Genomic DNA, 26,492 nt, shown 5'->3' on the forward strand with positions numbered 1-26,492 from the left:
TATCTTTAAAAATATTTTTATCTCCTCCGAACCAGTTTACCCACCCCTTCCCCTCACTTATTCATCTGTTTATTATTCTTTATACACTGTATAAGTAAAATCACACGATGGTTGTCTTATTGCACTAATTATACTACAAAGAAATTGATTTTCAATTTCATGTTGACTGTTCTGTAGTACGTAGTAGTAAAACTACAGTTGATTGATGTTGTTTCAGAGTCTCTTGGGAAAATTATAATGATTATTTGAATAAAATTTAGAAGTAGATACAGAACTCTGGGAGTGGGTATAGTAATCTTAAGATCTATAATCACAATCACTATAATATCACAAATAATTTTCCAAAATACCAGTTTTTTCCCCAAATGAATGATTCACTAAATTTTACTTTAAAAATATTAAGAAATATAATTAACATTCTGCTTTTGTCTCTTTTCCTTGGCCTTTGCATCATCCCTAGAATATGAGTATACGTTTATTGACTTTCTGGTTTTATATTTGTCCTTCGTTATGTGATCTATTATTTTTTTTCTTCTTATCAGTGGAATCTGATGAAAACTAAAAGGTGCAGAGCTAATCATTATTAGCCAAAGGATGTAGAGACTATTGATTAAGGAAGCCTTTTTCTGATTGACGAAATATAAGTGTTCATCTATCCCTGCAAGAAAGTCAATGTTATATATTCCATAGCACGTAATATATATGTAGTAGCTTGTTATCCAAATGAGCTCTTGGCTGGCCTGTGTGCAATGTATTACATACTAAATAAAATCAGAAAGTAAAGAAAAATAAAATAGAAGGGAGTATCTTACTTGTGTCCCAGAGAAATATAAAGTGCCAGATTATCAAAATTAAAAATTAGATCTTGAAAAATAATTGAGGGGGGCAGGTAGTGGTGCACCTTATTAAGCACACATTACCACACATAAGGACCCAAGTTGGAGCCCCCACTTCCCACCTACAGGGGAGAAGCTTCACAAATAGTGAAGCAAGTACTGTGGGTGTCTCATTGTCTCTCTCCTTATCTATCTCCCCCTGTGAATTTCTCTCTGTGATATCAAAGAATGGAAGGAAAAGGACAAATAATCTGGGCTGAGAGATAGTTCACCCCGTAGAACCATATTGTTTCATGTGAGTGGATTCAGGTTTGAGCCTCTGGTCCCACCTGGAAGGACTTTGTGTGGTGTTCGGGGCCATTCTATGAATAGCAAAGCCTTGCTAAGTCTGTCCCCTCTGTGTCTGACATTGAAAGCAGAAAAAGATTCCAAACAGAGCAGTAGAATAGCACACATACAAACCCCTTGCACAAGGAAAATGCTTTGTTCTTTGTTTTCAAACATGTAATTCAATGCTTTTATTTACTGTTTGTTTATAGTTGCAAATAAATGTACTTTTCTTACTAAAATACTTACAGAATTTTTCCATCGAAATTCCAGGTTGTAGCTGCTTGTGCTATGCCAGTGATGAAAGGCTGGAATATTCTGACAAACTCAGAGAAGTCTAAGAAAGCCAGGTACTCGATTTTTACTCCATGTAGTAACTCCAAAAGCAGAAAATTGCATCTTTTTCTGGAGATAAGAAAGATCACTAGAAATAAGCTAATTAGGAAAAAAAAAAAAAGAGAGTGAAAAACCAAAACAACCAAATAGCGCTCCAGAAATCCAAGGGACAAAAATCAAGCCTAAGGAGTCGGGCGGTAGTGCAGCAGGTTAAGCACAAAGCCCAAGGACCAGAATGAGGATCCTGGTTCAAGCCCCCAGCTCCCCACCTGCAGGGGGATTTAGTGTCAAACTTAGAAGAAGTTGGTGCATTTGACTTGTAGTAACAGTGAAAGTGACTAGTACACTGTAGAAGAGGAAAAGTTAAGGGTTTATAAAAATGAAATAATTACAGCGCTAGAAACCCATTAGTAATCTGCTTGACCTGATGAACATTGAGCTTGGAGTTATCGAGTTAAGGTTACTTCAGTGGTACACTACTGTATTGGCATTGACTGTATGTTTGCGGGTTGTATTTCTGTTTGTTTTTATTTTGAACTACTGTGGCTATTTTCAGAGTGCCATCTGGCAACCTTGGGTGACTGTATTGTTGAAAGTTAAAATTTAAAAAAAAAATCTACAGATCTTTTTTAAGAGCTACTAGAATGATGGTTACAATGGATAAGAATGATGGTTAAGAAACATGAAAATCATAGTATATGAGAGCAGACATATCTGACATTTATTTAGAAAGCTTATACTTAAGCCATTATGAGATCAGCAGTTGATGCCATTTCGTGTATTCTAATTTTCCACACAGAGAAGGGGTGATGGAGTTCTTACTAGCAAATCACCCACTGGACTGTCCTATTTGTGACCAAGGAGGTGAATGTGACTTGCAGGTATAAAGTCAAATTTGACAAATACTTCTGGTCGTCTCAAGCGGTCGTTTCCTTTCCAGTATTCCAATAACTTTTTTTTAAACCTCTTCAGGACCAATCCATGATGTTTGGAAGTGACAGGAGCCGGTTTTTAGAGGGAAAGCGGGCTGTGGAGGACAAAAACATTGGGCCTTTGGTAAAGACCATCATGACTAGATGCATACAGTGTACTCGCTGCATCAGGTAATTCTTCTTGGGTTGTTTTTAACCAGAGCACTGCTCAGCTCTGGTTTATGGTGGTGCAGGGGATTGAACCTGCAACTTTAGAGCCTCAGGCATAACCATTATGCTATCTACCCCTTGCCCAGGTAATTCTTTCTGTAGTGGACTACCGTTTGCATAATTATTTAATATCTGCAAGATTTGGTAGGAAATAACCCTCGGAAGGCCGGCAACTTTGATAGGGAAATTGTTTTTTTGTTTTTAATTTTTGTATGTTTATTTTCCCTTTTGTTGCCCTTGTTGTTTTTTATTGTTGTTGTAGTTGTTGTTGTTGATGTCATCATTGTTAAGATAGGACAGAGAAAAATTAAGAGAGGAGGGAAAGACAGAGAGGGGGGAGAGAAAGATAGACACCTGCAGACCTGCTTCACCGCCTGTGAAGTGACTCCCTGGCAGGTGGGGCGCCGGGGGCTCGAACTGGGATCCTTAACGCTGGTCCTTGCACTTCGTGCCACATGAACTTAGCCCACTGCGCTACCGCCTGACTCCCTGGGAAATTTTTTATTTATTGATTTATTTTGCAGAAGCTGGTGAAATGAATATGTAGTTCAGTTTTGGTTAATTTTAAATTCTACAAGCTTTGTGATGACTTTCTGAACTATACAAATGGTTGGTGCAGTTTTCTGTGTGTTATATCCCCATTAAATAAAACTATTGAACTATCCAAAGACTTAGCTCACCACTGAAAATGTACTTCATCTTCTCATTATGACTATCAAGAGGAGAAGAGGTAATGTTACTGAATTCAACTGTGGATGACTTTTTTTTTCCTTGCAGGTTTGCAAGTGAAATTGCAGGAGTAGATGATTTGGGAACAACAGGCAGAGGAAATGACATGCAAGTTGGTACATACGTTGAGAAGATGTTCATGTCTGAACTGTCTGGGAATATCATTGATATCTGCCCTGTAGGTGCCCTAACTTCTAAGCCCTATGCCTTTACTGCTCGACCTTGGGAAACAAGGTATTCTTTAGCATTTTTTGATAGTTTGCTTGTTGTCTTTTAACTTACCACTATGTGTTTTATTGTTGTAGTTATTGATGTTGTTGTTGTTGGATAGGACAGAGAGAAATGGAGAGAGGAGGGGAAGACGGAGATGGGGAGAGAAAGATAGACTCCTGCAGACCTGCTTCACCGCTTGTGAAGCGACCCCCCTGCAAGTAGGGAGCTGGGGGCTTGAACCAGGATCCTCATTCCAGTCCTTGGGCTTTGTGCTTAACCTGCTGCACTACCGCCCGACTCCTTAGGCTTGACTTTTGTCCCTTGGATTTCTGGAGTGCTATTTGGTTGTTTTGGTTTTTCACTTTTTTTGTTTTTCCTAATTAGCTTATTTCTAGTGATCTTTTAAGCTCGTTTTAATTGTTCTCTCCTGCCATCTCATGTTAGCTGTTGAATCTCTTTATTGGATTTTAATTTCTATTGCTGTTTCCTCCTCCAGAATTTGTTTAGAACTTTTGAATAATCTCTATATCCTTATGAGGCTCTTATTTACTTTTTGTGTTGCCATATTTGCTTTAGATTCTATAAACATGATTTTCTTTAACTTGATAATCATTTTATTTATTTTTATAAAATTATCTTATGAGAGAGAGAGATCAGAGCAGCAGCTGGCATTGGCAGTGCCACGGATTGAATTTCGAGGTCCCATATGCAAGTCCTGCCGCTCTCTATTCACGAAGCTGCCTCCTCAGCTCCATTTGAACATGTTTAATATTCTTGTCTTTGTTTCTATGAACAGCTTCTTAGGAACTGCCCATATGTCTATCTAACTTAATAGTCAAATAATGATTATGTTCAGGTACCCTGAGACAATAAGGCTTTCATCCTTTGCTAGTGGATCTGTTGTTAAAGAGAAGGGTGTCAGTCAGAAGTCGGGGGAAAATTCAGGGTTTTTTTACATTTACCTGGATTTTTCTTTATATTGGGATAAGTCTTTGTTGTCTAGGAGTGTATGATTGTGAGCTTGAAACCTTTTTCTGTTGTTTGTTTGTTTGTTTTTAACCTCCAGGGTTTTCACCGGTACTCGCTGTCTTTACTGCAGCTCCACCGTTCCTGGTGGCCTTTTATTTTTTTCTTCTGTTTTTCAGATAGAGACAGAGAAATAGAAAGACACATGACACTGCTTTAGCACTCATGAAACTTCCCTTCTGCAGGTGGAAGCCGGGGCTTAAACCCAGGTCTTCCTGCATGCAATGTGTGTGCTCTACTGGGTGCACCATCACCTGGCCCCTCTGTATAGGCTCTGCTAGGAATACTTGCCCTAGCTACAACTGTAGCTTTGGTTATGGAGCCTCTGCAGTCCTCAGCTCGGTGACCCTCAAGGTAGAACTTCTAGTGACTACAGAGATGATACAGCAAGTGATTTGCATGCTTGAGGCCCCAGGATTGACTTCTGACTCTGCATATGAAGGACTCTGGTGTGTGTGTGTCCCTGTCCCTCTTATAAAGTAATTACTAAAGCAACACGTAAGTATCCATGTATAATTTCCACAGACAACTCTGTCCACTTCTCCCAACTTAGTAACTTTTTGTGGCAAAGAAGCTCCCGTCTTCAAAACCTACCCCACCTTGGCATGACCTTCACTTCAAGGTGATAGAATCAGACATAGCAATATCCCCAAACCTAGGATGTCATAGATTTCCCTGTTTTTACTTAAAGGTTCAACAGGTTTTTCAAACTTGTAAGAGCTTATGCTACTTCTACATCTTTGGTATATTACCAAAGTATTGAATGGGTTGTTTTTCTCAATATTGTCCAACTTTATTTTTGCCTTTGGAGACAGAATTTGTCAGCCTTAGTTGGCCATAGACTTCCACCCTTCTTGTTATTTACTTGGATACTTTATTCTCAAATCTGACCATTTAGAGCCCCTTTGAGCCTATATTAGATAGGTATTAATGCCTTCATTTTTGCATTAGAAATATAAGTGATGTGTTCAGATATGAGGGGATTATAGTCCCTCTAAGCTTCATTATCTCTAAAGATGAGGAAATGAAAGCAATTCTAAAATTCTTTAGTTTGGTAACAGACTCTTTATTCTTAGAATTACCACAGTAAGTGTGTGGATATGTGCATTTTCATAGGAAGACAGAATCTATTGATGTCATGGATGCGATGGGCAGTAATATTGTGGTGAGCACAAGGACTGGGGAGGTGATGAGGATCTTGCCTAGGATGCACGAGGACATCAATGAAGAGTGGATCTCTGATAAAACTAGGTATCTGCTGTGTTGCTTGTCTTTACTTTTATAATTAATTCAAATGGAATTTTATGCCAATTTTAATCTTTTTTTATTCCTTTTTTATTGCTGTAGTCATTGTTGGGTAGGACAGAGAGAAATGGAGAGAGGAGGGGGAGAGAAAGATAGACACCTGCAGACCTGCTTCACCGCCTGTGAAGTGACTCCCCTGCAGGTGGGGAGCCGGGTCTCGAACTGGGATCCTTAAACCAGTCCTTGTGCTTTGCGCCACCTGTGCTTAACCTGCTGTGCTACCACCCGACTCCCTAAAAAACAAGAGCTACCTTTTATAACTTCAAGTTGGTAACTGTAGACTGTTTAGAACTACTGTTTACATAGGGAGTTGAACTAGAGTGACATTAATAATTTGTGTGGATCCACTGAAATTAACTTGGAGAAGTTGAAATATACTATTTCTGTTTGTGCATTGGAGTAAGCTAAAAGTTATACAGAATAAATTTGATAAATACAGAGAGGTACTCAGCTTCTATAGGCAAAACATATTTGACTTTCTAAGCTTAGATTGTCTTGATGATGTTAATTTTTTAAAATATTTATTCCCTTTTGTTGCCCTTGTTTTATTGTTGTAGTTATTGATGTCGTCGTTGTTGGATAGGACAGAGAGAAATGGAGAGAGGAGGGGAAGACAGAGAGGGGGAGAGAAAGATAGACACCTGCAGACCTGCTTCACCACTTGTGAAGTGACTCTCTTGCAGATGGGGAGCCAGGGGCTCAAACCAGGATCCTTACGCCAGTCCTTGGGCTTCATGCCACCTGTGCTTAACCTGCTGCACTACCACCCGACTCCCGGTGATGTAATTTTTAAAGTATTCGGGTAGCAGGAAAGTTGTAAGAAATCAGTCTTTTTGGATATTTTACTTGGAGGTGATATTTATAAAATATTCTTTAGTTCACCTCTAAGAAATGGCAATAGCTGTGTATGTTGAGGTATTTATTGTTCTGTTTGGCAGTAAAATTTCTTTTAGATTTTAAACTTGAAAACTATAGTTGTCTTGAGCAAAATTGAATAACTGGCATAATTTCTATTATCTAGATTTGCCTATGATGGACTGAAACGTCAGAGACTTACAGAGCCAATGGTTAGAGATGAAAAGGGGCTTTTAACCTACACCTCCTGGGAAGATGCACTCTCTCGTGTGGCTGGAATGGTAAAAAATTGAAATAGAGAATAAGTAGTATTTGTGGTTTTTTTAAAAAAATTATTTATTTTAAGTTTTATTATCTTTATTTATTTGTTGGGTAGAGACAGCCAGAAATTAAGAGGCAAGGGAGTGATAGTGAGGGAGAAAGACACCTGCAGCACTTTCCCCCTGCAGACGGGGAGCAGAAGCAGGAGCTTAAACGCTGGTCCTTGTGCATTGCAACATGTGCACTCAACCAGGTGTGCCACCACCCAGCCCCCTTATTTATTTTATTTATTTATTTATTTATTTACCATCTAAATTATCTCTGGTTCCTGCATGACAACCCCACTATTCCCAGTGGCCTCCCCTCCCCACACATTTTTCCTCCTCATTTCTTATTCTGATAGAGACAGAATAAAAGAGTGAGACAAAAGACACCTGCAGCACTGCTTCACTTCTGAAGCTCCCCCTCTGCGGGTGGGAACTGGGGGCTTGAACCTGAGTCCTTATGTCTTTTTAAAAAAAATTTTTAATAATAAAAAAAAAATTATTGGGGACTAGGTGGTAGCACACACAGTAGAGTATATATACGGCTATGCATAAGGACCCCAGTTCCCACCTGCTGGGGAAAGCCTCAAAAGCAATGGGGCAGTGTTGCAGGTGTCTTTCAGAATCTGTCTCTCTCTTCCTTTCTGTTTCTTTCTGTCTCTCATACTCTCTCTAAGAAGGGGGAGATGCCTGCTTGGGAGTGGTGAGACATGCTGTAGGCACCAATAATTTTTTTTTTATAACTCTTGTTTTAACGTTTTTTTTTTCTTTTTATCACTAGTGATTTAACAACAGTTTACAGACTTGTAAGCCTTCAGGGAGACAGCTTCACGCCCACACATGGTGCACATGGTGTATAAGTCACCATACCCTCGGTCAAAGTCCTAAGAGCGCTCGCCCCTCCTGCAACGATCTTAGTTCTCAGAGTCTGAAAGACAGTTTAGCTGCCTTTTTAAAAATTCTGCAATTTTTTACTTTACATATTTTACCTTCAATAGTTTTTTTTTTCTTTATTGGGGGGATTAATAGTTGACAGTAAAATACAGGAATTGGTACACGTGTAACAGTTCTCTGTTTTCCATATAACCCTTTTTTTTTTTTTTGGCCTCCAAGGTTTTTGCTGGGGCTCGGTGCCTGCACCATGAATCCACTGCTTCTGGAGACTATTTTTTTTCCCTTTTGTTGCCCTTGTTGTTTTATCATTGTTGTAGTTATTATTGTTGTTGTTACTAATGTCATTGTTGTTGGATAGGACAGAGAGAAATACAGAGAGGGGGAGAGAAAGACACCTGCAGACCTGCTTCACCGCTTGTGAAGTGACTCCCTGCAGGAGAAATTTATATTATATACTAATTTATATTATATAATATAAATACTAATTTATATTATAGTATAAAATGATGCATGATAAGGCATCAACTATTCATGATGCATGATAAGGCACCCAACTATTCATTGTTATGAATAGTTGGGTGTGAAATGATTTGATAAAATGTATAGGAGGGGTGCCTAAGGGCTAGCACACATGTGGGAAGCAACCTAGATTGGAAGATTCATTAAACAAAGGCTTAAGAGTGAGGGGCCAGGTGGTGGTGCACTTGCTTGAATGCACATGTTACAATGGGCAAGGGCAAGGAAGCTTCATGAGCAGTGAAGCAGTGCTGGAGGGGTCTCTATCTTCCCCTTCCCTGTTGACTTTTCTGTCTGTATCCAATCAATAAGAAATAAATAAGAATGAATATGAGCTTGCCATAGCAAAAATGAAAGGAGATGGTTAAAGAAAGGCAGTGTGTATACAGAAAAGGATAAAGGAAATGAAAGTTGCTTCAGAGAAAATCCTGTTAAACCATGAGTCCACAGTCTTCAATTTTTTTTTTAAACCTTTTGTTTATTTTTATTTTAATGAGAGAGACCAGAGCACTGCTCAGCTCTGGCTTGTTATTGATGTCATTGTTATTGGATAGGACAGAGAGAAATGGAGAGAGATGGGGAAGACGGGGAGAGAAAGACACCTGCAGACCTCCTTCACCTCTTGTGAAGTGAATCCCCTGCAGATGGGTAGCCGGGGGCTTGAACCGGGATCCTTATGTCAGTCCTTGTGCTTTGTACCACATGCGCTTAACCCACTGCACTACCGTCCAACTCCCAAGATTTCATTATTCTTAATTTAAAAATTATGGCTCCAGGCTGTTGTTTCTAAATTTTACCCTATACATATCTCTGCTTCTCACTTTAACTAATAGTTGACATAAAACTTTTTAGTTGGAAGTTTATTGCTTTTCTAAATATATTTGAAAATGATTTTTGCAGAAACAAAACTTCTTGGTAATAGCTCTCATCCATTTCTAGTTGCAGAGTTTTCAAGGCAAGGATGTGGCAGCAATTGCAGGTGGCTTAGTAGATGCTGAAGCCTTAATAGCTCTCAAAGATTTACTAAATAGACTCGACTCTGACACCCTGTGCACTGAAGAGGTCTTCCCCGCTGCAGGAGCTGGGTAAGAAATATAAAGCTAGAATAGTTTGTTTTTTTTTCCTTTTAGTTGCAAATTATATAAGCCTATTAAATCAAATCCCGTAGCATCAATGTTACCATCTGGAGTCTCGAATGTATACCTAGCATTTAATTTTCATATATAGATCAAAGTCAAACCAGGAGGTACTGGAGAGTCTAATTATTAATAAATATCTGAAACTTTGCTGTAATTTAAGAATATTTTATAAAAATGTCTTTTCAGTGTGTCATGGGTTTGATGTTGAAAATATTCCATGGATTGTCAATTTATTTTAGTTTTAAAATGGCATTTTTTATCTTGCATTTCCAGCACAGATCTACGTTCCAATTATCTTCTTAACACGACAATTGCTGGCGTGGAAGAAGCAGATCTTATGCTCTTGGTTGGAACAAATCCACGTTTTGAAGCACCACTATTTAATGCTAGAATTCGAAAGAGGTTAGTAATACCAGTTATCTGGATTTTTTAAAATGTATTTTTAATTTACCTATTTTATACATGTAAAAGAACATGCTAGTTGATAACTCTATAAAAGACATAAAGACATTTTAATTAATTAATTAATTTTAATGCGATATAGAGAGATAGAAAGAAATCAAAGCACTGCACAGGTCTGACTTATGGTGATGCTAGGGATTGGACCTGGGACCCAGATCCTTAGTCATGAAAGTCTTTTGCATAACCGTTATGCTATCTCCCTAGCCCATGATCTTTCTATTTTATGTTTTTATTTTTAAATAAAATACTTGAAATCGTCTTTGCATACCCATTTTTGTACATGGGTCAGCTAGACTAGCCAGTGTTCACATTCTGCCACCTTTATTATTCTTTCTCCATGTAAAGTATGTATGTGGATGTAGTCCTGAGTAATTTAAAGCCAGAGTCTCAACCATCAGGCTATTCTGATAGCGTGTTCTGAATAATTTAAAAGTACATTGTAGGTATGTCTTTTTGTCCCTAAGTATTTCTGTGGATATCCTGAGGATAATGGATGTTCTATTAAATAGTCAAGAATTTAGTATTGAGATAATATTAGTTTAAAATTGTGTTCTTGCTGTTGTTAGCACAGCACTGCTCATTTATAAATTTTGGTGGTGTGAGGGTTTGAACTGTTTTTGTAAACAACTGTGTCATCTCCCTAACCCTTCCTTTTAAAAAAATTCTGTTTATGTGGTCCGGGAGGTGGCGCAGTGCATAAAAGCACTGGATTCTCAACCATGAGGTCCTGAGTTCAATCCCGAGCAGCACATGTACCAGAGTGATGGCTGGTTCTTTCTTTCCTCGTATCTGTCTCATGAATAAATAAATAAATTCTAAAAAAAAAAAAAAAAAAAATTCTATTTATAAAAGAGAAAACTGGACATCACTCTGGTATATGTGATACCAGGGCTCAGACTCAAAATCTCATGCTTAAGAGTCTAATGCTTTCTCCACTGCCCCAGCTATTAGAATATATATATATCAGAGCACTGCTCAGCTCTGGCTTGTGATGATGTTGGGGATTAAACCTGGGACTTTGGAGAGTCTGTTTACAAAACCATTATACTATCTCTCTATTTTATTTTATTTTATTATTGGATAGAGACAGGCACAAATCATGAGGGAAGGGGGTGATAGAGGGAGAGAGACTCCTACAGCACTGCTTCACCACTGCAAAGCTTTCCCCCTGCAGGTGAGACTGAAGGCTCAATCCTGAGTCCTTGTGCACTGTAACATGTGCGCTCAACCAGGTGCGGTGCGCCACCACCTGGCACCTTATTATGCTATCCCCTCCACTCTCTTTTTGTAATATTTTTAAGAGAGAGGCAAATTACTTTGTAGAATGCTTACATGTGTGGGAGAGAGTATGTAAGAAAAAACAGAGCACTACTCTGCCCTTTTTTCCCCTTTACCAGTGATTAAAGGCAGGTTCTCACATGTTGAAGGTGTTGAACTACTGCTAATGCCTCTACAGCCCCTCCTCTTTCTGGTTTGATGCATAAATTTCCCTTTGTGATTCCACCAATTCTGGTGGATTCTTTTTCTTTTCTTTCTCAGAGGAAGAGAGGGAAGCAAAAACACCACAGCACCAGCTCCTCTGCTTATGAAACTTGCCCTGTGCATGAGTCCCATGTGGAACTCAAACCCAGGTCCTTGAACACTTTTCTCTGCTAGGTAGTCTACCTCCTGGCCCCACTTTTCTACTGTTGTTGCACTTATATTTAGAAGGTTATGAATAAATTGACTGTATAACTTATTGCCTATGCTGGGATGCTATTGAGAATAAAGGTGGATGCAGTTAATTAAGCCAAGATGGCAGGTTAGACATATGGTCACTGCATTTATAAATTTTCAGAGGAGCTTGATCTCTCTCAGAATAAATATGACTGATATAGTTTAAATTTGTAAACTATATATAAATGTACTTGATGGACAAATAGGAAATATTTGACTCTGCTGTAGAAGTATGGCAGGATAAAAATGGAAGATCATCTCTTCTAAAATTTAAAATCTTTGTTTATCATTGACTCAGTTAAACTTCCCTCTTTTTTTAATTTATTTTTTTCTTTTTTGTGTGTTTCTGTTGGGGGCGGGCAGTTGGTTGTTTGTTTTTGACCAGAGCACTCCTCAACTCTGATTTATGGTGGTGCTGAGGATTGAGCCAGGGACGAAGGAGCCTCAGGCATGAAATCTTTTGCTTAAACATTGTGTTACCATCTCAACCCTAATTAAATATTCTCACACAACAAATTCCTTAATTCAGTTGCCCTATCTGCTTTGGTAATACCTTATTTTGAAAGTACATAATAAATTATTATATCTATTTCAGTAGTTTACACATGCTTTTATGCCTGTAATGTTCTGAGATCTAGATTGATGTAGTATTTTTGCCTTGAGACCAGTAAGTCCTCATAGTGATTTTAAAAGTTTGTTTGTATTTCAGCTGGCTTCATAATGACTTAAAAGTGGCCCTTATAGGCAGCCCAGTGGATCTCACTTACAGATATGACCATCTGGGAGACTCCCCCCAGATCCTTCAAGAGATTTCTTCAGGTAGCCATCCATTCAGCCAGGTACTCTTGAATTTTCTACACATATATGTTTACTCCTGGTGATTTTTTAAAATATGTACTTTATTTGTGAGTGAGTGAGAGAACCAGAGCATCACACTGGTATATGCAATGCCTGGGAGCAGGCTAGAGACCACAAGCATTTTATTATTATTATTGTTTTTGCACTAATATATTAGTATTGTTTAAAAGTTTATCAGTGCAGAAAAGAATATGAAAGAAAGTGTCCAAAATCACCCCACCTCAGTAATATTCATGAAACATCACAATAACCTCTCTATTCATAAATAGAACAAGATGAATAAATCAACAAACAAAAATAATATCATTCTGTACATACTTCTCTTATTTACCCCAGTTTGATTTTACTTGAGATTATCAGTAAAGAAATTGAAGGGAAAGAATTAAACTTCAAGCTTTAAGGAAATCAAGTCATTCAGTGATTTTTTTTTTTTTTTTTTTTAATGGCAGGTGAGCACATAGTTCGTGTATGTAAAGCATGTATTCTGTCACTTAGCTAGCCCCTGGATTCTGTGTGTACTCATTTCATGATTTAGTGTGTGTGTGGTTAAATAGTCTTATTTTAATAAGAGCACTGTTTATGGTGATGCCAGGGGCTGATAATACCGGCCTCCGTATGAAAGTCTAGTAGTAACCACTGTGCTTTCTCTCCAGTCCTAATTTTTTTCCCCAAGGGATACTTGTAGTTACTCAATTCCCTGAGCTCTTCTTTCTTCTTCTTTTTTTTTTTTCCCTTAACAATGTCTAGTTCCACACTATACCCACCACTACATTTCTGTGACCCTTGCCCTCCTAAAAATAACCACTATAGTTCTCATAAGTTTAGATACTTTTTGTTTACCTCTGAGTTTTTGGGAAGTTCATGTTTTTCACTTCTCTAAAATCCATTTACAAATGAAACCATCCAATAGTTGTCTTTCACCTTTTTATTTATTTATTTTGCTAAGCATAACCACCCAGCTAATCCTTGAGTTCTTGCTTGATTTAGAATGTTTGTTTTAAGGGGCCACATGGTGGCATCTGGTTGAGTGCACATGTCACAATGCACAAAGACCCAGATTCGAGCCCCCAGTTTCCACCTGCCGGGGAAAGCTTTGCAAGTGGTGAAGCAGGACTGTAGGTGTCTCTCTCTCCCTCCCTCCCTATCTCACCCTTCCCTATTGATTTCCGGCTGTCTCTATTCAGTAAATAAATAAAGTTAAAAAAATTAAAACAAAAAAAGAAGAATGTCCATTTTATTTGTAACAGACCATACCTAAGAAAGTCTAAGAGTTGTGAGGTGGCACAGCTGGTAGAGAGCCTGATGTACAGGCAGAGGATCTTCTATTCAGTTCTTGGCACCTCCTGTGTCTGGTTCTCTTCTCTCTTTTTTTTTTTTTAATTTTCCTTTTTGTTGCCCTTGTTTTTTATTGTTGTTGTTATTATTGTTATTGATGTTGTCATTGTTAGGGCAGAGAGAAATGGAGAGAGGGGGAGAGAAAGATAGACACCTGCAGACCTGCTTCACTGCCTGTGAAGCGACTCCCCTACAGGTGGGGAGCTGGGGGCTCGAACCGGGATCCTTATGCAGGTCCTTGCACTTTGCGCCACGTGTGCTTAACCCTCTGTGCTACCACCCAACTGCCCCCTCTTTTTCTTTCTCTCACTAATTCAGTAATGTTTGTTAAACTTCTGGATCACTTTTTTCCCCTCTGCACATTATAGACATTCTCTTGTTACTGTATGGAAGCCTATAGCCATCCTTATACTTCCACCATGCTATCCTAATTCTTTTTTTACCTGTTCACATGTGTATCTGCCTCTCTCTCTCTCTCAGTGGAGACGGAGAGCTTGAACCCATGTCCTTGCAAACTGTAATGTGTACGCTACCATGTGTGCCAGTGCCTTGCCCCTCACATTTCTCTTGATACTTTTTTATTATCGCTTTTGTTTTTTGTTTGTTTTCTCTTTTACGAAACCACTGATCAACTCTAGCTGAACCCACAGCTTGGGAGCCTCAACCATGAGAGTCTCTTTGCATAACCATTATGCTGTCTACTCTCACCTTAATTATCTTTTAAAATATTTTATGTGTTTGTTGGGTAGAGACAGGAATCAAGAGGGAAGGGAGAGACACAGGGAGAAAGACACCTGCATCACTGCTTTAGCACTCATGAAGCCTTCCACCCTGGTCCTCGCATATTGTGGCATGTACACTCTAACATATGTGTCACCACCTGGCACCCCCTTACTTACTTATCCTTAATTAACTTTACCAGAATGTCTTAATGGTGACTGCTCTCTATCACTTTTTCCATGGGACCTGGTCACCTTTCAGCCTGAGGGATATGGTAGTACCAGTAGATGGAGATATAGATATCTTTTGATAACTTGGTGAATATTCCTTAGAAAAACAAAACAAAACAAAAACAACCTGACCTTTCCATCGGACTTGTGACAAGTATTAACCCTACAGAGTGACACAGTCCAAGAAAGGCAAGGGTTCTCTGTATGCCAGGGAAAGCAGTGTTATGACAAGAAGAGTCATGAATGGCTGTGTTTGACACATCCATTTTCCCCAGAAAAGTTAAAGGAGATTGTGCTGAATCTTGAAATGTGTTGATTTCAACTGCAGATCTAAGAGAATGCTGACGATTAAGAGATGTAAGCCTTTTAAACTGGGATAACATCTGAAGGAAAATGGGTCAGATAATCCAGTTCTATATTCCATTTTCTGTTGATTATGCAGACAATAGAACCTTGAGGTGGTTTCACTTCAGAATACTGTACATGGGGCTGGCTAGATAGCTGACTTGGAAGAACGCCTCATTTTCCATAGTACTGGGGAAAGCTTTGGTGCTACAGTCTCTCTTTATCTTTCTGTCTCTGAAAACGTCAGCCTAAGGTGGTGTAGCTCAGCACCAACAACAAAATTACTATATATTTGGGGTTTCTGTTTCTCACAGAAATGTTCTAGATGTGTACAACCAGACAGATGACTCAGCTCTCTAAGGATGTCTTCAGGGAAGGAGCTCGCCTTCCTGCTCTGCTGTCCTTGGTGTAATTGCTGTGTGTCTGTTCTCAAGGACCTGTGTTTAAGCCCCTAGTCCCCACCTGCCAAGGGAAAGGTTTACGAGTGGTGAAGCAGGGCTGCAGGTGTCTCTGTCTCTTTCTTTATCTATTTCTCCCTCCCCTCTCAATTTCTCTCTGTCTCTATCCAAAAATAAATAAATAAATAAGAAAGAAAGAAAGGGCAGAGGGTAGATAGCATAATGGCTATGCAAAGAGACTCTCATGTCTGAGACTCCAAAACCCCAGGTTCAGTCTCCCCGCACCATCATAAGCCAGAGCTGAACCCTGCTCTGGTAAAAATAATAAGAAGAAATAAGTAAATAAATGAAAATACAAAGTGGAGCAGAGGGAGATAGCATAATGGTTATGCAAAGAGACTCTCATGCCTGAGGCTCCAAAGCCCCAGGTTTAATTCCCCCAAACCATCATAAACCAGCTCTTAAAAAAAAAAAAAGTACAAAGGCACAAAGCAGCCAAACCAAGCTCCTTTATTTATTTAAAATAAGAAAAACATTATCATTATTACAATGATCAAGCATTATTAAAAACATTTACTGAGAAGTGTCCCTCTTTATTTCCCATCCCCAGGCCCCAAAAGGTAACTATTATTCTTCAGGGAAGTTTTCTTCTGTTATAGAATTAAATGTTTTATCTGTTAATCAGTTCTATTCTCTTTATTAAGAGCTCTTGACAATGCAAATGTTGAATGTCCTTTTCTATCCTTTCTGTCATTTTTCTTTGTTTTTTTAATCATTTCCAATTTATCTCATGTAATTTCCTGTGGCCTATATTTCTTGTCCAAGTAGGGCTTTGTTCTTTCTGGAATATTGTTGATCTTTTTAGTATGTTTCCCTTTAGTATGTTTCTTGAGTCGTGTGACAGAAATCTTCTATTGTATAATACAATATGCCAGGTCTTTTGAGCGAGCCTATCTTTACCCCCGTTAATGAGAAAGAATATTAGTGGTCACTTCCTTTGAGTCTGCTGAAAACACATTTTGTTAGAAACATCAACCCGTGATGAATATCCTCCTCTTTGTTGTATCTAGGCTTAATTCTCGTGCAGGTTCTTTAATTGGTGCCAACTGTTTATGAAGACTCACAGAGGGTGGACAGAAGAATAAACTAAATTGTCTGTAGCTTTACTTTTTTCTCTTCACTAAATCTGTAGTTTCCCCTGCTCTTGGAGTGTACTCCCTTCCCCCTTTTTTTGACATTAAGAAAAGTGTTTAAAGCCAGTCTTAAGTAGAGCCCTTAAAGTTGTAGATATTCCATTTTATGATCAGTCTCCACTTCCATGTCTGAAACCACTTCAAAGTGGTTTCTTAAACACTGTCATTATTTCTGGAGCCTGCCTATAGTCTTCTGACCAAAGAGCATTCAGCTTGGTTTCCATTTTCAGTGCATACTTTTCTATATGATACTTGCGTTGCCTTTTTACAGTAGCATAAGTAAGACATTTAAATCCTGTTGTATATCTGTACAGCTAGCAATTAAAAGCATTGATGTTAAAACTAAATATTGGGATAATATATTACATAATGCAAATGATGTTTATAATGTAATTTTGTGTATGCAGTATATTTTTTTAGTCAACGTGTTTTGTTATTTTATTTATTTATTTATTTATTACTAATAGGTCCTAAAGGAAGCTAAAAAACCAATGGTGGTTTTGGGTAGTTCTGCACTTCAGAGAAATGATGGGGCAGCAATTCTTGCAGCTGTTTCCAACATTGCTCAGAAAAGTCGGATGAGTAGTGGTGTTCCTGGTGAATGGAAAGTTATGAATATTCTTCACAGGTATGTTGAGTTTCATGCAGTATAAAATTCAGGTCCTTCTGCGTAGTCCAGTTTGTGTGTTCCTGTTATACTGTTACATTGAAATTTACAAACAACTTATTTTTAGCCACCTTACATAGCAAGTCTGAAAAAGAAATTTTTACTTTTACTGTGGGAGGAATCCAAGATAACATAAAATATCCTAAATATTTTAAGTGCTAAAATTTTTTCCCTGTGATTATAACTTGACTGAAAATTTTCCACAAGTTTTAAAAAGCTGTAAAAAAGAAAGTCTTATCTAAATGAAGTTATTTTTATTCAACAATCTAGACATTACTGCTGTTGTGTTACATTTTTTGTCATTTATTTTTGCTATGCAAATACATTTTAAAAATTTGACCATACTGTATTTACATTTTTGTTTACTCATTTTGAGTAAACATTACTTCCATTACCAACTAAAAAATTTTTTCCTACGATTAGAAATACATGACTGCTTAATATTTTGGATATACATATTATGTTTATATAGTTATTCTTGTTAACATATAAACTGATAGTAGTCTTCCATTGTTTATACAGGGATACACAAATACAACTGAAATTCAGGTAGTTTCTTTGGGGTGAATTTCTACAAGCGAGCCTGTTAGGGCAAATAGGACATATATTTCTGTGCGCCCACTCTTCTCCTTCCCCAACCCCCCCCCCCCGCTCTTGATGCATATTCCACGCTTATTTTTGAAAGAGTGTAACAGTTTCACATTAGAGATGATTTTTCTCATTTCATAGTCCTTTTTATCTTAAGAATCATTTTTAACTTTAAAGTTATTTGCTTAAGTCTAAATACTTTTTAAAAAGATTTTATTTATTGGATAGAGACAGAAACTAAGAGAGAAGAGGGATATAGGGAGAGACAAAGAGAGACACCTACAGCACTACTTCACTTATGAGACTTCTCCATCCAGGTAGGTACCGGGGGTTTGAACCCAGCCCTTTGCACATGCTAACTAGGTGCCCCACTGCCTGACCCACAAGGTTAAACACTTTTTTCAAGTATAATGGGCATGTTTTGAAAATTTCCACGTCGCAACACACATTTTGGACCAGGGCTTCATGCCTGTGTAATTCCATCTCTCCTAGCAGATGGTTTTCCTTCTAATTTTAGGGAGACAAGGACAAAGAGGAGAGACACCATAGCACTACTCCACCATTCATGAAACTTCTCTGATGCTATGCATTGTGTTTTCGTGTGATACCACGGACTGGAACCTGGGTCCTCACACATGGTAAAGTGGTGCCATGGTGGGTGTGTGTGTGTAAAATAAATATTTGAAGTGGTTTTTTAGTTTTTTGTTTTGTTCTAAGATCCACCTATTTAATTATAAAACGAGAGAGGGTTAATCTTAACTAAAAAAAGAAAAAATGATGTAGGGGTCTAGGTGGTTGCACACCTGGTTGAGTGCACGTGTTACAGTACGCAAGGACTCAGGTTCGAGTCCCAGTCCCCACCTGCAGAGGGGAAGCTTTATAAGTGGTGAAGCGGTGTTGCAGGTGTCTCTGTCTCTTATCTCCCCCATAACTCTCAATTTCTGGCTGTCTCTATCCAATAAAGAGTAAAACAAAATGTAGGTTGGGAATATGATGAGGAGACTTAATTTTGAAATTTAAGAAGTATAAATTCTCCATTTTTGACATAGCTTTGGCTCTGTGTGGTTTGTTTTCCATATGAATATTAGAATCATTGGGCCCAGGTGGTAGCGCACCTAGTTGAGTGCACATGTTACAATGAATGCACAAGGACCCAGGTTCAAGCCCCTGGTCTCCATCTGCAGGGAGAAAGCTTTGTGAGTGGTGAAGCAGGTCTGCAGGTGTCTATTCCTCTTTATCTACCCTTTCCCTCTCGACTTCTGACTGTCACTATCCAATAAATAAAGATAATAAAAAAAAATTTTTTTAATAAATAAAAATGGGAGTCGGGCGGTAGCGTAGCAGCTTGAGCGCAGGTGGTGCAAAGCACAAGGACCAGAGTAAGGATCCCGGTTCGAGCCCCTGGCTCACCACCTGCATGGGAGTCTATTCACAAGCAATGAAGTAGGTCTGCAGGTGTCTTATCTTTCTCTCCCCCTCTCCATCTCCCCTCCTCTCTCCATTTCTCTCTGTCCTATCCAACAATGACATCAAGAAAAACAATGGGCAACAAAAGGGAATAAATTAAATAAATAAATAAATCTTTTTTTTTAAAAAAATGAATATTAGAATCATCATGTCCATTTCTGCAACAGAATCACTTCTGTCTTTTATATAAGGTTTGCGTTTGCATGTACTGGTCAATTTGTAGAATATTGCCATCTTAATAATAGTAGATCTTCTAATTCATGATTGTAGGGTGCCTTTCCATCGAGTTTGCTCTTTTCTTCTTTTCCTTCTTCTACTTCCTCTTCTCCTCCTCCTCTCCTCCTCCTCCTCCCCCTCCTTCTTCTTTCCTGTAGGCTTTCTGCTTATATACATTCATAGAAAAAATCCTGAAGGGCATATGCCAATGTACTCCTAGATTTTTTTCTGAATCGAAGTTTTATGAGTATGAGTTGTATTTAGGTTTCTTTTAGTTTACAAAATCATGTGATTCTAACAACCACATTTGACATATTACATGCTTCATCTTACTATATTGAATAAGAATCATCTTAAGGCAATTCTGAGGTATCTTATTTCTTTGATATTTTTAAGTTAGTGAAAGACTGCTATTTCTAATTTGATTCTATTTTAAATGAGTACGAATAGTGAGGAAAGGATTTTGACAGCATCAAATAATTAGGATGTTGGAAGCATACATCATGACTATTCTGACTATCCAATAGAAGGGAGACTAGGTGTCATTCCAGGAATTATATTTCATTTTTATGATGAATAAACCAGTAATATGCTAATTCTTAAATGTCTTATAGGATTGCAAGCCAAGTAGCTGCTTTGGACCTGGGGTATAAGCCAGGAGTAGAAGCAATTCGGAAAAACCCTCCCAAAGTGCTGTTTCTTCTGGGAGCAGATGGAGGTTGTATCACTCGACAGGATTTGCCAAAGGATTGTTTCATTATATATCAAGGTAAGTAGTATGTACCTGTGACGCCAGAAGCATTGTATATATTGGAAATTATATGGCAGTATATTTAGTGAACTGGAAATTTCCACTGAAGAATTTCATAAATATATACCAGTCTTTTAAAAACAGAATCATAGGTTTTATTAGTTACATGATGAATATTATTAGGCATTATTACCTGGTGTTATTTAATAGTAAAGAATTACAAGCAAGCTAAATATCCCCAGTAAGAATGAACTGTTGAACTGCAATTTGTTGAGATAATGAATATTATATAACATACGTAGTAAAGCACTTTTACACCAGCGATTTAAATTACTTTTTAAATCACAGTCCTGGGTGTGGTGCTGTAGATACAGTAGTAAACTTGGGGCTGGGGGTAGTGCACCTGGTAATGCACATGTTACAAGGTGCAGGGACCCAGGTTCAAGCCCCTAGTACCCACCTGCAGGGAGAAAGCTTTACAAGTGGTGAAGCAGGACTTGCAGGTGGCTTTCTGTCTCTCCCTGTCATTCTGCCTTTTCCCTCTCAATTTCTGGCTATAATTTTAAAAAATTAAAAACAGTATTAAACTCTTAAGCATGAGGTCCCAAGTTCAACCCTCAGTGTCACATGCCAGAGGGATGCATTGGTGTTTGTTCCCTCCATTCCTCTCTCTCTCCTAAATAAATCTTTTAAAAACTTTTTTTAAGGGAGTCAGGCGGTAGCACAGCAGGCTAAATGCATGTGGCACAAAACACAAGGACCAGAGTAAGTTCCAGTCCCCGTTCCAGTCCCCAGTTCCCCACCTGTAGGGGAGTAGCTTCACAGGTGGTGAATCAGGTCTGCAGGTGTCTGTTTTTATCTCCCCCTCTGTCTTCCCCTCCTCTCTCCATTTCTCTCTGTCCTATCCAACGATGACATCAGTAACTACAACAATAAAAACAACAAGGGCAACAAAAGGGAATAAATAAGTAAATATTAAATAAAAATTCTTCAAAAAAAAACTTTAAAAAAAATATTATTTATTTATTTATTATATATAGACAGAGAAATTGAGAGGGGAGGAAGAAGAGAGATAGAAGGACACCTGCAGGGAGTTGGGTGCAGCAGATTAAGCACAGGTGGTGCAAAGCACAAGAGCTGGCGTAAGGACCCCAGTTCGAGCCCCCGGCTCCTCACCTGCAGGGGAGTGGCGAAGCAAGTCTGCAGGTGTCTATCTCTCCCCCTCTCTGTCTTCCCCTCTTCTCTCCATTTCTCTCTGTCCTATCCAACAACAACGACATCAGTAACAACAACAATAATAACTACGACAATAAAATAGGACAACAAAAGGGAATAAATAAATATTAAAAAAAAAACTGGGGCTGGGTAGTGGCACACCTGGTTAAGCGCACGTGTTATAGTGTGCAAGGACCCGGGTTCAAGCCCCCAGTCCCCACCTACAGGAGAGAAGCTTCATGAGTGGTAAAGCAGTGTTGCAGGTGTCTTATCTCTCCCCCTCTCTACCACCCCTTTTCCCTCTCAATTTCTGGCTGTCTCTATCTAATAAATAAATAAAGATAATAAAAATTTTTTAAAAAACTTAAAAAAGACGAAGAAAAACGGAATCAAGTGTCTTGGGCCGTTCACATCCCATAGATATATAGTAGTTTGTTTGTTTATTTATGTACTTAATTATTTTATTGCTATGACACAGAAGAAACATACAGAGTTTGCTTTTCTTGGTCAAATTAAACCCAAATAAACTACTGTTCCGGGTTCTATCCATAGATAGTCAGATAGTCACTGATAACACTTTTGGTATGCATACTTCATAATACTCTTTTTAAAAAAATATTTATTGTATAGATACAGTGAATTAAAAAAGGGAAAGGAGAGAGAGAGAGAGACACTTGGCAGCACTGCTATACCACTCATGAACTTTCTGCTCTTCAGGTGGGGACTGGGGGCTTGAACCATGTCATCGCACATGGTAGCTTGTGTGCACAAGTTGTGCCGCCACCTGGCCACCACCACCACCTCCTGCTCCTCTCCTTTTCCTCCTCCTCTTCCTCCTCCCCTTCTCCACCTCTTCTCCTCCTCCTCCTTTTTTTTTTAAAATTTTTCTTGCTATCTCCTTTTTTTTTTAATATTGATTTATTCCCTTTTGTTGCCGTTGTTGTGGTTATTATTATTGTTGTTATTGATGTCATTGTTGTTGGATAAGACAGAAGTCAAGAGAGGAAGGGAAGATGGGGAGAGAAAAATAGACACCTGCAGACCTGCTTCACTGCTTGTGAAGTGACTCCCCTGCAGGTGGGGAGCCAGGGGCTCAGACCGAAATCCTTACTCCGGTCTTTGTGCTTCATGACATGTGTGCTTAACCCGCTGTGCTACATTGTACATTGCTATTACTGTACATGATGGCAGAGAAAAGGAGAAAAAGTTCAAAGATCTGCCAGTTGAGCTGTTTCCCTAGCTGTACTTCAGCCATTTTTCTGTGCGTGTATAAACATGTACACAAGTGAGATAAAACCTTATATACTATTTAATTTTTTTCATAAGATAGTAAGGGTATAATTCCACACCATTCCCACCACCAAAGTTCTGTGTCCCCATCCCACTCCAGTGGAAACTGCAATAGTTCTCCCAAGATCGCAGATACTGGTTAAGTATATATCTATATAGATAGAGATATAGTTTCTTTTTTCTTGTCTTCACTTCCTTTCTTTTTTTCCTTTTAATTTTTTTTTATTATCTCTATTTATTTATCGGATAGAGACAACCAGAAATAAAAGGGTAAGGGGAGATAGGAAGAGAGGAAGAGAGACACCTGAAACACTGCTTCACCCTCCAAAAACTTTCCCCTACAGGTGGGGACTGGGAGCTCGAACCTGGGTCCTTGAGCACTGTAATGTGTGCGCTCAACCAGGTGCACTACTACCTGGCCCCTTCACTTCCTTTCTAAGTCAAACCTACACCTACCATTGCTTCTGAGCATCCTTCCTGTTTCCTCTTTTTTTTTTTTTAATTTTATTTATTTATTTTCCCTTTTGTTGCCCTTGTTTATTGTTGCTGTAGTTATTATTGTTTTATTGATGTTGTCGTTGTTAGATAGGACAAAGAGAAATGGACAGAGGAGGGGAAGACAGAAAGGGAGGGGAAGACAGAAAGGGACAGAAAGAAAGACTCCTGCAGACCTGCTTCACTGCCTGTGAAGCGACTCCCCTGCAGGTGGGGAGCTGGGGGCTCGAACCGGGACCCTTATGCTGGTCCTTGCGCTTTGCGCCACGTGCATTTAGTTTAACCTGCAGCGCTACCACCCGAGACTCTCCCTGTTTCTTCTTCTATCTCAGATAAGTGACATGGTGCCTGACTTCTTGTGTTTTCTCAATTTAATTCACTTTCAGTGATGATATAAAAACAAAAGATTCCTACTGACAAACATTTCAGGTCACGGTGGAATTGGGGTTCAGAGCCCTCTGGTCATCTTCCCCTATCTTCTGCCTCCTTAGGAAGTATGGACCAAAATTCTTTTTTGGGTGCAGAAGGTGGGAGGTCTGGCTTCTGTAATTACTTCTCTACTGAATGTGGGTGTTGGCAGGCAGGTCAATCCTTACCCCCAGCCTGTTTTTACCTTTCTCTTTTGGGCTAGGCCTCTAGAGAGGTATCTCTCTCTCTCTCCTAATTATTTTTCTAATATTTATTCCCTTTTGTTGTCCTTGTTTTGTTGTTGTAGTTATTATTGTTGTTGTTATTGATGTCGTCATTGTGGGATATGACAGAGAGAAATGGAGAGAGGAAGGGAAGACAGACACCTGCAGACCTGCTTCACCACTTGCGAAATGAACCTCCTGCAGGCGGGGAGCTGGGGGCTTGAACTGGGATCCTTATGCCGGTCCTTGTGCTTTGCTCCACCTATGCTTAACCCACTATACTACCGTCTGACTCCCATCTCTCTCTTTCTTTATCCAAAAAAGTTGGCTTAAAGAACAACACTTTGCAACAACAGAAGGCTCTACCTTCTCCTGGTGGGATAGGGCTCTACAGAGGTAAAGCTTTAGGATACATTGGCAAGGGTTATGTGGTCAAAGAAGTCAGGATGGAATCATAGTAGCATCTGCAACTTGCTGACTGAAATGTAGTAAGGTATTAAGCAGGACAAAGTGTTTAATAATAAACAGGAACCAAAGAGTAAGAATAGAGCAGGTGATAATAGGTACCCTAGGGTGGAAAAAAGCTAGGATGTCTATTTTAGGTATGTTCCTAGGGGGCCATAACTTTAGTAATTTTTGCTTGAGCTTCATAGGTAGCATGAAGGTGGACTAGAAATAGTATGTGAGGATGGTGTCAGAGTTGAGACTAAACTGAAAAGATGGATTACCATAGAATACCTCTCTACCATCATTGGTCATTCCTTAGGATTGTCATCAGAAGCCCTTTTATGGGCCTCTTCGGGCCTTACTCTTCCTATAAACTAGCAGTGGTAGGGACTCCCCCACTCCCTCAGGGGAGGCTGGCTCATTCATCTGACACTGCTACTCAAGAAAAACTGGTCCTGCAGTGAGTGCAGCCTAGAATGTTCCCAGCTAAGATCATGGACTGTGAGCTCAGACTGATGTGGACTTGGAGATTATACAGGCTCCTGTGCTAAATATGAATAGACATGGGTCCCGGGTCAGATGGGGATGGTAACCAGTTCATTGTATTTGTATTTTTTTTTTTCAAGTTTGGGAGGCATTCTGTGGTAATCCATCCATCTTTACAGTTTAGTCTCAACTCTGACACCATCCTCACAGACTATTTCTAACTTATTTCACTTAACATTTCTTCAAGCTCCATCCAAGATGGGCTGAAAATGGTGAAATCACCATTTGTAATAGCTGAGCAGTATTCCATTGTGTATATATACCACAGCCTGCTCAGCCACTCATCTGTTGTTGGACCCCTTTATGCTCTTCCAGTTACTGTCATAGATCTATAACTCTGCCATCTCAGTATAGTCTACTGTAATTTACCCAATTTCACGCACACATACCTCTGCATTTCTACTTTGTAAGCAAGAGAATCAATACTTAGTTACTCATTCTGTGTATATGTGATATCATGCATATTTGCAAAAAAAATATGGGATTCCACTAAATACCTTGACAATGATTTCCTTTGAGTATTACATCACATCAAATTGTGAGCCAAGTGAGAAATTTACTTTTCATCCTTAATACTTCCATATCTTCCGTATCAATATTAAGTCACTTTGGATTTTAAAAGGATGTTTAATATATTCATGTATGACACATAATCAATTCAAATTGAAATGTGTTGCGCCGTTTCCCATACTTTTCACAGGACATCACGGTGATGTTGGTGCTCCTATAGCTGACGTCATTCTCCCTGGGGCTGCTTACACGGAGAAGTCTGCTACTTACGTCAATACTGAAGGTAGAGCGCAGCAGACTAAAGTAGCAGTGACACCTCCTGGCATGGCAAGAGAAGACTGGAAAATTATAAGGGCACTCTCGGAGGTATTTGCTCATTGTATTGTCATTCATGCAGTGCTTAACATGTTCGGTTTCAGAATGAGTTTCAAGGTTAACATAGGTGCAAGTCTTTTTGCATGACTATTCTGCTAACACTCTGAACTGTTTGACTTTCAGATTTTTAACAGTTGTATTCCACACTTAACCACTTGCATAATAATTATGTAATTGGACACCAACACTTAAAGACTTTTTTATAGTGGTGTTGGGTATTGAACCTGGGACCTCAGAGCCTCAGGCATGAAAGCCTTTTGCTTTCTCCATTGTGCTTTCCTCAGCTTCTCTGCAGGTATCTCTCTTGCTTCCCACTCAATTTCTGTCTCTACTAAAAATAATAATAATAATAATGCCACCAGAAAGAATGAATTCATTGTGGAGGTATTGAAGCCCAGCAAAATCCTTGGTGG

The 26,492-nt window shown here is 38.9% G+C and overlaps 1 protein-coding gene across 1 annotated transcript in view; it reads left to right on the forward strand.

Annotated features, from left to right (window-relative positions):
* NDUFS1 (NADH:ubiquinone oxidoreductase core subunit S1) overlaps positions 1-26,492 on the forward strand; it is a 39,184-nt gene that overhangs the window by 4,681 nt on the left and 8,011 nt on the right. The window contains exons 5-16 of the mRNA XM_060194061.1: positions 1,437-1,513; positions 2,299-2,380; positions 2,472-2,602; positions 3,419-3,604; positions 5,726-5,860; positions 6,936-7,050; positions 9,424-9,569; positions 9,897-10,025; positions 12,511-12,640; positions 17,348-17,508; positions 20,433-20,587; positions 25,895-26,070. Of these exons, the coding sequence (XP_060050044.1) occupies positions 1,437-1,513; positions 2,299-2,380; positions 2,472-2,602; positions 3,419-3,604; positions 5,726-5,860; positions 6,936-7,050; positions 9,424-9,569; positions 9,897-10,025; positions 12,511-12,640; positions 17,348-17,508; positions 20,433-20,587; positions 25,895-26,070 (1,623 nt within the window). The remainder of the gene's footprint in view (positions 1-1,436; positions 1,514-2,298; positions 2,381-2,471; positions 2,603-3,418; positions 3,605-5,725; positions 5,861-6,935; positions 7,051-9,423; positions 9,570-9,896; positions 10,026-12,510; positions 12,641-17,347; positions 17,509-20,432; positions 20,588-25,894; positions 26,071-26,492) is intronic.

Source organism: Erinaceus europaeus, chromosome 7 (genome assembly GCF_950295315.1).
Source record: "Erinaceus europaeus chromosome 7, mEriEur2.1, whole genome shotgun sequence".
Lineage (NCBI taxonomy): Eukaryota > Metazoa > Chordata > Mammalia > Eulipotyphla > Erinaceidae > Erinaceus > Erinaceus europaeus.